The following is a 14,590-nucleotide window of genomic DNA, read 5'->3' as shown; positions in this document are numbered from 1 at the left end:
ATACAAATAGGGGCCAAAAGAATCAAACAACATAACTTAGATAATGGGAATCTTTCAGGGTTTATAGCCCTTCAGCTATGCTCCATAAGTTCCAATCTTCTCATTTAACTTGGTCGTTCTCCCAAGTGTAAACGTGACCTGTAAGGCTATTGAGTAAGACAAGGTTTGTATTTGGAAACTATCCGCAGCACTGCTAGTACATATCACCTTTGTGCCACATGAATTAAAATAATTATGACTAAGTTTCATCTGTTAATTTGTTGTATTTAGACTGGCTGACAGTGTCAGGAAGAGTATATTCCATATCTCTTTTACTCATGAAATTAAATTCTTTATAATTTCCTGCCCGAAAAAGTTTAGTTTCATTATGAATTGTTTTTTTTTTTTTTTTTTGTCAGACAGTTAAAACAATCATTTACTATTTTGCCTTGGCTGCCAGAAATTTTAGAGCTAGCTTATAGTGATTATACATCCAAAGTTTTCGTATAGTTATCTTTATCTTTTATCCCTCCTACTCTCTCTTCTCAGTCTTTTATTTTTATGTTAGCAATTCTGTCATGTTTTTTATTATAAATATTCTTAATTCCTTTTTAAAAGTTGGTGGTAGATAAGTTCAATAAATTTAACAAACAATTATTGGGTACCAACTTCTTGCTGTTAAATTAACACTTATATTAGCAATAGTGAAAAAGACAGGCTGTGGCTTCAAGAAGCTGAAAAAAATAACTTTTTCAGAAATTCCTATGAAATGCTTTATTCAAATAGGAACATAACATATGTATTTTGCTCAGCATATAAAGTGCTCATGTTTATGCTTTTATTGCTAGTTAAAAGTCATCATTAGGATAGATTGCTATTAGCAAAGCCTACATGTTTTCCAGAGCTATTTTGTTTTATTCAAATTCAGAACTGGAAGCTGCCTCTCACATAATCTCTAAGATAGCGATATACATACAATCTGGCTGTTTCTGTTCTTAGACATCTATAGAGATTTGTGAAGCTGGTCTTCTGTGAGAACACACTGCCTTCAGGCCTTTCATATTCACTCTGGGGAACAGATAGTATGTGTGAGATAACCAAAGGTTACCCAGGGAATCTTTGAAGATGATGATAGTTTGTCAGATAGATAGTATAAAATGATTTTGAAAAGAGAAGGCATCCCTCCTTTGAGTCTAAAAAGGAAAGAAAACCTTTTTTAGTTGTTCATATTGTTCTCTTATGACGAAAACTCTGTTTGCTTTGTGCAAATTTAAACTACTACATAAAGGCTCAGACTAAGTACAGTGGTAGCCTATTACATAAATGGTTGGCTGATAGCATCATTTACAAAAACATTGCAATTCACACATTTTAAAATGTAAATTAAATGTGTCTTTTCACCACTCCATGACCTGACTTTTAAAAACTAGGTTCATGAATTATTCTGACCTAGATATGTCATCCCCTGCCCTTGAAAGAGTCTATGAAAGGGAATATAGTTATTGTCTAAATTCTTCTGGAACTGATTACCCTTTAAGTGAATATCCTTATCTTCATTCCTCCCCTTCTCGTTCTAACTGTTGGCCTTTTGCTTATTTTACTGTTTATTAGCACCTTTATGTACTAGAACAATCCCCTCCAAAGATGTGCATGTTGTAAACAACCTGTGAATATTTTACATTACATGGCAAAGGGAAATTAAGGTTGCAGATCGAATTAAATCTGCTAATCAATTTACCTTAAAATAAGGAGATTATCCTGGTTATCTGGGGTAGTGTAATCACAAAGGTCTTTAAATGTAGAGGAAGCAGAAGGGAATATCAGAGTGAAAGGACCTGGGAGGGACTGGACCTGCCTTTGATGGCTTTGAATATTGAGGAAGGGGGACCCTCAAGCCAGGGCATGTGGGAGACTTGTAAAAGCCAAAAAAAGCAAAGAAATCTATTTCCCCTGGAGCCTCTCCAGCTGGCATCTTTGATTTTTGACACTCAATGAAACCTGTGTCAGATTTCTGACTGATAGACCTTTTAGAAAATAAATTTATGTTGATTTAAGCCATTAAGTTTGTGGTAATTTATGGCAGCAGTAAAACCTAATACATTTACCAATGTTTTAGAAAGAAAAATGAGGATGAAAACTCAAGACACTCCATCCAGAAAAAGATTTAGTGTGGGTTGAAGTTGCAACTCTTGATGACAGGAGGATATAAGGCCATCATTGAATTCCAGCCTTTGCTCTCACTGTTTCACATTAATACAGAACATCTACAGGGTCGCGTTTCCAGTATAATGACCTGAAAATGCTTTAAAGAAATATACCCTTGTTTCCGTCTGCATCCTGTCTGCCCAGTTTGCTGTAGTTAGAGTGATCTTTTCACAGAACAGACTTAATTGTGTTACTTCTCTTTAAAGTCCATTTCATGGTTCTCCATTGCCTACAGAATAAAAACCAAACGTGTAGCATGGCAATCAAGACCCCTCTATAACAAAACCTTCTGCTACAGCCTTATGTCATACTTCTCTTTCCTATGGACCTTCTTATGTTCAGCCACGGTAACATACTTTTGGTCTATGAGCCCAGCATAGTATTTTGTACTTTTTCGTTCGTACGTGTCATTTACCACCAATGTCCTCCCAGATCATCACACCTGCTGGCAAACCCCTATGAATTCTTCAAAACTCAACTCAAACATTAAATTTACTGGAAAGTCAAGGAACTTTATACATCAAAGAAAATTATTTGGTCTGTCCTTTATGCCACATTGTGATTTGTATACCTTGCAATATTAAAATTATTTCTTTCCGTTTCATTGTCTTACACTAAACTGTGAGTTTCTTTAGGGCAACAACTGGATCTAATAACATATCTGTGGGCTCTCAGTAACTCACATAGCTTAATAGTATGTCCTCAATACATAAATATTAAGTGAACAAATGCTTATGTTACCTGATCTGGCCAGCACACCACAGAGATGCCTTTAGAATGACAGTTTCTGATTCCCAGGCCACTCTTTACTTATAGTCCTCTATAAATTAAGTACCATAAAAGAAATTATTTTACATACCTAGGACACATTCTTCATTTTAAATAAAATTCTGGGGACTTCCCTGGTGGTCTAGTGGGTAAGACTCTGCACTCCCAATGCAGGGGGCCCGGGTTCGATCCCTGGTCGGAAAACTAGATCCCGCATGCATGCTGCAACTAACACCTGGCACAGCCTAAATAAATAAATATTTTGTTAAAAATCACTAAATAAATAAATAAAATAAACTGACCAACTTATTTTGTTTGATACCACTCCCATTTCTAGCCATTAATTTAACACCTGTAATTTCATGATTTTATTGTGTCAAAAATGAAAACATCGAAATACAGTTGTCCCTCGGTACCCACGGGAGATTGGTTCAAGGACCTCCATGGATACTCAAATCAGTGGATGCTGAAGTCCCTCATATAAAATGACAAAGTACAGTCAGCCCTCAGTGTCTGTAGGTTCTGCATCCCCAAATAGAGAGGGGGGGGGCCTTTTGTAATATATCTGTTTTGTTTAGTTTATTCTCGCTCTATTTGGAAGCATTACTTTGTGCAGTGTATCTGTTGTTATTCCTAAAACATTGAGAAGATTCTAAAATGTAATAGAATAGCATGACAAGTATCAAATTCTTTTGGCTTTAAATATTTGAATTTTCTCTCAGCATTTCTGTTTTCTGCCTTTCTAGATTTATGTGAGTTTCTCAGTGGTTACATACAGGTATGATCTTGCTGCCCAGGTCTTTATGAAAATGAGATAATGTATGGAGTAGCACTTGGAAACTGTATAGTACCATTCATATGGACTGAATTGTTTTCATAATCTTTATTATCACTTTACAGTCTGACTGCGAAATGTTCACAATTGTCACAATGATGGGAGAGGTTTCACTGGGAGTTTCTCTTTTTATAACAGCTGTCAGAATTCAAAATCTTAAAATGGTTAGCATAACTTTTAGTGTGATCAGTAAAATACATCCTTCACGCTGCATAGTAAGTTATTAGTTTACCACTTTAAAAAAGGAAAACACTTTTTATTAAGATGAATGAGTCCATGTTGGTGTTACTATTTTACATAAGAAGATCATCATTAATTTAAAAAACAGACTTTTTAAAAATCACTACTGAAGGTGGCGGAATAGGAGGACATGGAGTTCACCTCTCCACACAAGTACATCAAGAATACATCTACAAATGGAACAACTCTCACAGAGCACCTGCTGAACACTAGCAGAGGACCTTGGACACCTAAAAGGACCAGTAAAATCCCCGTGCAGCCAGGTAGGATGAAAGAAATAAAAAAAGAAAAGAAGAAACGGGACGGAACCTGCACCCCTGGTGCGGAGCTGGAGAAGAAGTTCCCGCACCGAGGAAGCCCCCTCACCAGCGGGGAGATCAGCTGGGACAGAAGGGTAGCTTCGGGGGCTCAGAGGAGAGCGCGGCAACTGGTCTGTGGCAGGTAGGACAGAGTGAGAGGTACACAGATGGTCCCTGCCACAGCCCTGCGTGCCTCAGCCTGAGACAGGTGTCCGCCGTGGTGCACGGGGGCTGGGTGCTGGAACGTAGGGTTTGGAGAGTAGACCCAGGAAGTAGACAGCTGTTAGCTGACAAGAGACAGCCTGAAGGGACGGGAGTGAGGAGTTCCACAACTGGGAATGTTCACGTTAGAAGCTTGGGCTGCCATAGAAGCAGGGCGCCATTGTTGAGTGGCACGCAAGGGGCGGGGCCACCATTGCAGCCGCGTTGCCTACGTGCAGGCCCCAGCCTCTGCAGGCACTAGGAGGGGCTCCCACCTGAACAGGCTCCCATGACCCGCCTGTCTCCCCCTCCGCCCCCGCCTGCCTGGGTGGGCACCGGTTCTCCTGGGTAGCCTCTGGAGCAGACTCTGGTGAGAGGCCCACACACAGAGGTGGGGCTGAAACCACAGCTAAGCCCCAGAGGCCATGCATCTAATAAAGAAGAGCTGAAATCTCTTCTTGTGGCTGCGGGAACCACGGATTTACAGCCCCGCTGCCGGCTTTGTAAATTCAGCACCTGTAGAACATCCGAATGGAAGAGTGCTACTGCAGCTGAGACAGGTCTAGCTTTGGCAGCTGTGGGCTTTGTGGGCACGTACAGGTGGGGATTGGGCCAGGCCAGAGTCTGAGGTGCCTCCATAACTCCGCCAGCGGGTGCAGGTGCACGATTACTGCAGTCCTGGGACCTGACTTTGGTGGATCTGCACTGGAGGCCTAGTGAAAACAATGCCTTAGAGACACCAGGGCCAATTGCCAGCATACCCATGGTTAAGATGGGGCTGAGAGCATTTCCAACAACAGTGTAATTTGTGAGACCACACAACGGGTGAAAAGTGACACAACAGAGTACACTTACAGGTGAACAGCTCCAGAAGAGAAAAACTCAAAGGCTTCTCTCCCAGTGGGGGTGCTCCAGTCCTGCCTACCTCATACCACAGCTCAGAAACACAGCTCAGAAACAGATCTGGGGCCCTCTACTCCAACATCTAGGGAGCAGGCCCTGCCCCTGACAGGACAGTGACAACCACAGAGCAAAGGGGAGGCCCCGCTCAATATCCAGTGCAGGCTCTGGTCACCACAACAACAGTCACACCTCCTATCAAGGGGATAACAGCCAGCATGCACTGAGGTGAGAGGTAGCAGACATCCATACTAAAAACAGCACTCACACCAAAAAATATTAAACCCACACAGCCTACACAGGGATGTTCCCACATAAAAATAGCCCTCCAAGACAGTCTGAGGGTCAGGCATCAGGAGGAAGAACCCACAGAGCATTTGGCTTTGAAGGCCAGCAGGGCCTGAGTGCAGGAGCTCCACACTCAGGGAGAAACAGAGACTCCATTCTCGGAGGGTGCACAAAGGTCTCAGGTGCACTGGGACCCAGCACAAAGAAATACCTCCATAGGAACCGGGGCTACACCTAACTAGGGGTCTTGGAGGGTATCCTGAGGAGGCGGGGGTCAGCTGTAGCTCACTGTGGGGGCAAGGACACTGGTGGCAGAGGCCCCAGGAAAGACTGATCTGCGTGAGCTCTCCTGGAGGTCCCCATTTCAGCACCAAGATGCGGCCCCATCCAACAGCCTACAGGCTCCAGAGCTGGAATGCCTCAGGCCAAACAACCAGCAAGACAGGAACATAGCTCCACCCATTAGCAGACAGGCTGCCTAAAGTCGTACTGAGCTCATAGCTACCTCAAAACGCACCCCTCGACATGGCCCTGCCCAACATTATCCAGCAATCCCACTCTTAAGCATATATCCAGAAGAAATTATAATTCAAAAAGATACATGCACCCCTAAATTCAATGCAGCACTATTTACAATAGCCAAGATATGGAAACAACCTAAATGTCCATCAACAGAGGAATGGATAAAGAAGATGTGGTACATATATGCAATGGACTATTACTCAGCCATAAAAAAAACAAAGTAATGCCATTTGCAGCAACATGGATGGACCTAGAATTGTCATACTGAGTCAGACAAACACAAATATCATATGATATCGCTTATATGTGGAATCTAAAAAAAAATGGTACAAATGAACTTATTTACAAAACAGAAATAGAGTCACAAATGTAGAAAACAAACTATAGTTACCAGTGGAGAAAGAGGGGGAAGGGATAAATTGGGAGATTGGGATTGACATATACACACTACTGTATGTAAAATAGATAACTAATAAGGACCTACTGTATAGCACAGGGAACTCTACTCAATACTCTGTAATGACCTATATGGGAAAAGAATCTAAAAAAGAATGGATATATGTATATGTATAACTGATTCACCTTGTTAAACTAACACAACAGAAACTAACACAACATTGTAAATCAACTACACTCCAATAAAAATTTTAAAAAGTAAAATAAGAATTTAAAAAATAGTAGACAGTAGCCATTGATGAATCAATGAGACTTAAATGTATTCAAACAGATTTTATTTTTGAAATATTATGAAAAAGTTGACTAATGTCCAGAAACTGTAGATTGTAACTATGGAAATATCCAGCTTGACTGAATACATTGCTCAGATGCCAACTGTTGGATTTTGGTAAAGCTAACTTGTTGTTTTGGAATGGCTTAAAAGCTAGGCAAAGCCATGGTTCAGAATGTATCTTCAGGATTATAATTTTGTCACATTTCATAGATGATTTGCCAGGAGTATTTTGCTTCCTTTGTTTTAAGGGCCACTTTAAAGTAATCTTCTGATACAGCTCCTGATGTTTCCCCCGGAAAAAAAATGTCCTGTGAGAAACCTGTCACTTTAAACATACCAGACATATCTCCCATTGTGCGTCAACAAGTTGGCATTATGATTTTTTAGAGCCAGTTTCCAGTGTATTTATTTGGAACAAAATGAGTCTATAGAACCTAACTAGGCACATTGTGCTGGAGACTTACCAAAGAGTATACCTTTCTAGGAACCACAAAGGCATTCTTTGTGTACATCATGTAAGTTTCTTATCTCCTTACCAGATGCCAGATAAACTGATATATTCTTACTCCTTGTGTCTTTGAAGAAGTTCTTTACTTGTACCAGATTTTTGCCATTATATCACATTTTCTTTAGTATATGTAGCAGTTCTCTTTATTCTTTTAAGTACTAAATTTACAGCGTATGGTGACTTCTGATTCATTCCATGGATTTGGAGCTTTATCCTTGGTAGTTTTAGTGAAACTACCAGCTGTCAACTGTCCCTAGGTGTGGGGTACATTCAACTTTTAAAGGCTTCAGCCCTCTATTCACTTGCTTGAGTATTTCTTCGTACTGATACAAAGTTAGAAATGAATTCATCTGAATACAGTCTCTATATTGTGATCCTTTAAATAGTTTGCATGAATTCCCATCTTAACTTGGTGTTATTAATAGTTATTCCTGGTCTGTTTTAGTCGGGTAGATATTTTTCTATATGAATAACTGTTTCTTTGAATAACTAACAACAATTGTTTTATTCTTGCCTCCCAGGTACTACAGTGCAACCATTCTGCAGATGTCTGGTGTTGAAGATGATAGACTTGCAATATGGCTGGCTTCAGTTACAGCCTTCACAAATTTCATTTTCACACTTGTGGGTGTCTGGCTTGTTGAGAAAGTGGGTCGCAGAAAGCTTACGTTTGGTAGTTTAGCAGGTAGGTGCCGAAGAATTCAGTTATAAACTTTTCTCTAATGATGGCAAGTTAACCTTTTAAAATACAGTACCAATACCACTTCTGATATAGTTTTCATAGCTAAATAATAGAGTTCCTCTGAAAAATTTTTTTAATAAGAACTTATTATGATATATAACTAGAAATTAGAATTGTGATAACAATTTGAACCTACTGAGGGTAGCATTTTGCTGTTATTATTTTGAGTTTTGCTCAAAGGTACAAAATGAAAAAGAAAACTTGGTATTCATAAACTCACTTTTTAACATAGTTTTTTTAAATTTGGGATAATGTGGAAGTAAATTTGGAGCATTTTTTTTCAAAGTTCTTTCACCAGTGGAACATTAGAACCATATAATTTCTTCACAAAGCAGGGACAGACTCTTTTTGTGTTTGAACGAGGCCTAAATCCTAGTGTAAATTCTGGTTGGTTAAGTATGTTTCCTATGATAACTAAATAAGAAAAACCCTTCTCACATTCAAGTATCTTTTGTCTTTAAATCCCACCCGTTTCATTTATTATTTCTCTGTAATGCAAGGGCCGTTTCACTTGCCAAAAGGAGACCCATCTCTGTCGTTGTCTTCACATGTTTGCATCATATAATTTTCTAATCTTTTTCAAATATACAAGCAGATTCCTACTTATCAATTAGCTGTCCTCTAATAACTCCTTTATAAGTTTATTTAGAGTAAGAATACATTTTTGTATTAAAATGTAAAGTTTCCAGGCCTGCATTAACTAAATTCTATTGTAACTAAATTATACCTAAAACACTGATCTAATAGAACTGCTCAAGGCAGTTGTCCCAGATTTTGATGAGAAAATACATTTGGAGTTTCATACTCAGTTATTAAGAGCACATACTCCCTCCGACCCTTAACTCCAGAAGGAAGAGTGGAATGCTTCCGCCCTCTGTTCTTGCCTTGAGTGGAAGCCTTGAATTCAATAATGTAAGTTGAACTGCAGTATCAGCACTGAGGGGAAGGTAGGGGGAAGACTGTCTGATTAAAAGGCAAAGGTAGTCGCAACAACCAATGTATATAGGGAAGCGGGAGGGTAAGTGAGGAAAGGTGAGGGACAAGTGAGGGTTAAAAACCATATATTTATAAACCTGTTCAAGGAACCAGAAGTGTTTAGGCCCAGAAAAAAGACTAAAGAGACACCTAATAGATATCTTATTCTCACAGATGGTAGCTGTTATGAGGACATAGATTTTTTACTTAATATAAGAAAAATATTCCTAATAATCAGAGCTATCCAACAATGAATTGGGCTGCCTCATTAGGACGGTAAACTCTCAACAAAAGGGTAGATGGCCATCAGGCAGTGATGTGCTAGAAACAAATTCCTACAGTGGGTTGAAAATTGGATTTGCCGACGCCTGAGGTTCAGGTCAACTCTAAGAAGAGGTAATAGCTGCTTTAAAATTTTTTAAATGGACACGTTTGACAGGGCCTTAGTATATTGCTACCTCAAGAGGCCTATTTTTTAAATAGAATTTCAGGTCTTGAATTTGGGATTTGGGTTTTGAGATTTGGAGAAAAATGCTGATTTTTGAGATGGGGGAAAATGCTTTTACTAGCAACCTCTGTCCCTTCGTTTGTTGTATTCCAGGATTTTGAGGCATTATAGATATAAAGCCAGACTGTTTGGATTTGAATTGTGTGATATTGAGCAAGGTTCTATTTTCTCATTTGTAAATCGGGGTTAATTATAGTCTCCACTTCATAGGGTTGTAATGAAGACTAAACACATGTATACATGTATAACATTTCAAACAGTGCCTGACACAGACAGTAAAATGCCCAAAGCATTTTGCTATCACAGTAGTGTTACTGCCAAAGAGTGATTCTTTGTTGTTTTAACCATAATGTAAAATCAACTTGCATCAGAATCCAGGAACTTTCCTGAACTCCTCTTGCTGATGTCATGTTTCACCCTGCCACGTAGGTCCTCTGCCCCAAGGATTTCCAGAGCCCATCCCTGACTATTAAAAGAAAGTATTAAGACTTGGGGGAAAGACCAAGAGATTCCAGGGACTGCCTTTATGAGCAACCTGGAGGCACTTTTCTTTCCTGCAGAATTAAGAGGTTGTCATTAAATTTGTAATATTTACAAGCAAGACCAGTTCTGTTAGCAAGCTTTGAAAATATTAAAAGCCACAAAATGTCCTACTTTTAAATTATTCGTGGACTGTATATTTTGTATTTCTTTGTATAAAGAATTTCTTTGTCTGGGTCAAGCTAAATACAGTTTATTTGTTGTACTTTTTAAAGAATTAGCACCAAAAAAATTTTTTAAGATTTTATTTATTTATTTTTAAAATTTTAAAGAAATTAATTTGATATGTTTTTTTCACTATTTTTCACCTAATAGAATTTTTAAACTTTTGATTCAGTTTTATTCCCTATTTTGTGTTTTTATTATGATTTATTTTATTATATTGGGTGAAAAATAGTAAAAAAAAATATCAAAATAACTTTTTCAATAGGAACTTGTTCTTTAAAAATTACTACAAATAAACTGTATTTAGTTAAACCGGGACAAAGAAACTCTTTATACAAAGAAATGTAAAATATATAGTCCATGAATAATTTTAAACGTAGGACATTTTGTGGTGTTCTGACTTTTAATATTTTCAAAGCTCCCTAAGAGAACTGGTCTTTCTTGTAAATATTACGAATTTAATGACAACCTCTTGATCCTTTTAGTAGAGGAAGGCTTATATCTATGTAGCTTTATTGCTTATAAATCAGAAAGCCAGAAACACTGTGTTATTTTCTGCCAGATATTTTGGTAGTGGAATATTTCCTAAAACATTACTCACAGGCTGTCTTCATCAGAGTTGCCAGGGATACTTATTTTAAATTGTGAATTCTTGGGACCCAACCCCAGATCAACTAAATTAGAATCTCTGAAGATGAGGTCTGGAGTATGTGCAGGTGATACACACAAAAAGTGTGCTCTGTTAGAGTCTTAGGGAGGGAAATTATTTTTTTCTGAGTATTTACTAATAATCCAAACCCTGTACCAGGTAATTAAGGTAACTTATTTCATCAGATGTTTTTATCCAACACACTTCACCTCCTATGGAGAGCATTTTAATTAGGAAAATGATATCAGAATTCCAAAATGTGACAGTATACTTGGTTAAGAGGGACTCTTCTCTTAAAATATAATGTCCCCAACCTACCCAGTACAGTGGAGAAGATCCTTTCATACAAGGCCTTCCTGTATTGGACTCAAATCTAGGTTGCAATAATGGATCATTGACAACAACTATAACAACTTTAAATACTAACAAATGACTGATAAGACATCTGTAATTTGTTAAATTAAAGGAAATAGATAATTCAAGTAGTTTTAAGCCTTAAAGATATATGAGTATATGAAGGGTGAGGTGATCGTTTTAAAAATTTATTCCATAAATAAAGTCACATAAGACACCATTCCCTTCCCTTAAGGAGTTTATCGTCTCATAAGGATTTTTACCCTGTCTGGGTATCACAATCACCTGTGGAGTCATGTTATCGGATCCTCATTTTCTGGAGACTCTGATTCAGAGGTTGAGGTACATTCTAAAGATTTGCTTTCCAAAGGAAGCCAGGATTGAGAAACACTACTATATGTAATAAAGTAAAGGAATGATACTGACTTTTAAAAGATTTCCATCCCCAATGGGTCAAAATAAAAATAAATTTGTGTTTAAGAAGGATAAACCTTCAACTATTTAGGGATTTTTTGTATCCAAAATGGGTTTTCCCCCAAATTTTGCAAGTTGGTTGGACTTTTTTAGAGATGGATCCACGAGATATAATATCAATACTGCAGAACTCTCATCTAGGATATTTGTCCCATACTAACCCCATGACCTCAACTGAATAGTCTTAACATGTTTTGTTGTTTTCTTCAAAAATAGCCAGTATTGCAAAAATCTGTGGTTCTATGGGATCTGCTCTATGCCAGGCACTAGAATTGAACATATATTAGTATGTGTTAGGTATACTATCTAAGAGTTTACAGTTTATCACAGACAAGTTATTTAAGTAGTGTTATGAAAGAAGAGTATCATCTTTCCATCACATCCAAAAGTATCAACTTTTCCAGGTTGAAACAAATCTTACCTGTCCCATGACAATATTCTATGGAGGTAATTTGGGAAAATACTTAGGGACCCAGCTTCTTTCATAGACAAAGTAACAGTAAAACTCATGGTTTATTTTGCTTTGTTTGAGGAGAGAGGGATAATTTTTATTTACAGGCCTAATATATCTTTTCTCTTTCTAAGAGACAGACTTCTGTTTTGTTTCCCAATTCATGGCTTGGTAGATTTTTGAGAAAATAATACCTCAAACTATTCCTAGTTCTGGTTTGAATTTTAAGCCAACAAGGGGAAAATGAACTGTGATTTTAGATTCATGCCTCTTCATCCTGGTGTGGTAAAATGGCTTCTGATCTTTTCTTCAAGCCTCCTCCCCCTTTTTCAACTTTTTTCTAGAGTTTTAAAAATATGCTGCTGCTGCTGTTTCTAATGATAATTATAGTACAATAATTAACATTTTTTAGCATTATAAAAATCTTTCAAATGTATTGTGATATTTAAAATTCACTGCAATTCTGCAAGGTGAGTACTCTCACTAAACCCCAGTTTCAGCAGAAAGAATAGAATTTTGGAAAGGTCTTGTGTTTTGCCCAAGATCACTGAGTCAAGAAACAGCAGAGCTAGGACTTAACCACAGTGCTTAACTTGACACATCCCCTCTATCTTAAACACAAAAACCTATTATGTAATCCAATTGCACTTTCACAGTGCCTCCCAAAGTTGTTCTTTTGTCCATTTAAAAAATATTTTTGGTCATTCTTAAATTACTTTCCCATTTATCTAATAGAAACTTTACTGCTACATAAATGACCTCCCTGAATTCCATATTTTAAACATGTTGCCTCGTTCTAATAAATTGTACAAACAAATGCAGCCATATTTTCTTTCTCCTTTCTTCCCATGACCCTTTTTTTAATCTTCACAATGGCTGGAACAATAGTCAGAAATTTGAAAACTTTCTTATTTACTATCAGTATTTCTATCAGGGACTCAAAAATGAGCTTTTTAAGTGATACATATAATCACATTCTGCACCTTAAAATCAAAAGACAAATATTCCACTTCCAAGTGCCAACAGGAAAGAAAACTGAATATATGTGTTATGTCATTTCTGACATTTTAAGTCTTTACCAAATGCCACTCCTTTTTAATGAGAAATACTCTTTCAACTGCTTTTGAAATATTTAGTTTGTTACTTTTTAGTTTACTTATTTGGGTCTTCGCAGATTGATTGACATTAGAACAATTTTCTTGGTAATGAAAGGAACACTTGGTGTAAATCTGTTGCCTTTCATACTTCTAACATGTTAGGCACTCAATAATATTGGTTACATTAATTGATTTTGAGACAGCAATGCAAGATGGTGTTTGTTTAGAAAGTTATTAACCAACCTACTGCTTGGCTAGCAAATGTATTTGATTTGAATTTTACTCTTGTCATTTCTCACAGTGAATATGCTAGTGAGTTTTTATGACAATATATATGTATAAGGATCATTTTTTTTTTTAATCCAATGAAGATAGATCAAGGTATTTTTTTAGAGATATGTCTTGCCAAACCCAGTCCGCTTTGGAAGAATGTTGTCAATTCTTTTCTGATGTAAAACTTTTTTTTTTCTTTCCTTTTTTTTTTTTTTTTTTTTAGGTACCACCGTAGCACTCATTATTCTTGCTTTGGGATTTCTGCTATCAGCCCAGGTTTCTCCACCCATCACTTTTAATCCAATAGCTCCTTTAGATCAGAACACTTCTTGCACAAGATACAGGTGAGATTTTATAATGGTCCCCTTCCTTAACCTAACTGTGGTAACTTTTTTGTTTTGCTTATAACTTTCCTAAAATAGGAAAGGTGAGTAGGAGCTTGCTAGGTATCCAGACTTAATGGTGGAAAGGAAGAAAATGGGAAAGGTGTTAGGGAGGGACCACCAGGAGGAGGAAGAGCATATACAAAGAACAGCATGTGTAAATGCATGCTTAAGGAAAAGTGAGTTATTAGACACAATTTTGGTGATGTTTCTCTGGAAGTTGAAAGTATATATATTGATACAGAATCTAAGCAGGAATACTGTGAAACTATTTTATATTGTATATGACTCGGTGACGTCTACATTCTAGATGAAATAAAGAACTTTCATCAGTAATTAAACTTTTCCATGATGTACAGGTCTGATACAGTTGTTTATCATCTGGATATTCTAGCAATTAATCTTCACTGTGTTCCACAGGTATCACCTCATTCATTTAAGCAGAAAATAATGTTTCCTCTGACTACTAGGTTTCTTGCAGAGCAATAAAAAGTGGAAAGAGTT

General features: G+C 37.4%; 1 protein-coding gene across 3 annotated transcripts in view; it reads left to right on the top strand.

The window, feature by feature from the left end:
* The window catches only part of SLC2A13 (solute carrier family 2 member 13), a 456,196-nt gene that overhangs the window by 309,970 nt on the left and 131,636 nt on the right, over positions 1-14,590 (top strand). For all 3 annotated transcript variants that reach the window (XM_082349412.1, XM_082349411.1, XM_082349410.1), the window contains exons 5-6: positions 7,997-8,160; positions 13,927-14,047. In XM_082349412.1, the coding sequence (XP_082205538.1) occupies positions 7,997-8,160; positions 13,927-14,047 (285 nt within the window). The remainder of the gene's footprint in view (positions 1-7,996; positions 8,161-13,926; positions 14,048-14,590) is intronic.

The sequence above is a fragment of the Balaenoptera borealis genome, assembly GCF_965194805.1.
Source record: "Balaenoptera borealis genome assembly, chromosome: 13".
Classification (NCBI taxonomy): domain Eukaryota; kingdom Metazoa; phylum Chordata; class Mammalia; order Artiodactyla; family Balaenopteridae; genus Balaenoptera; species Balaenoptera borealis.
This window is presented reverse-complemented; position numbering and strand designations above follow the sequence as displayed.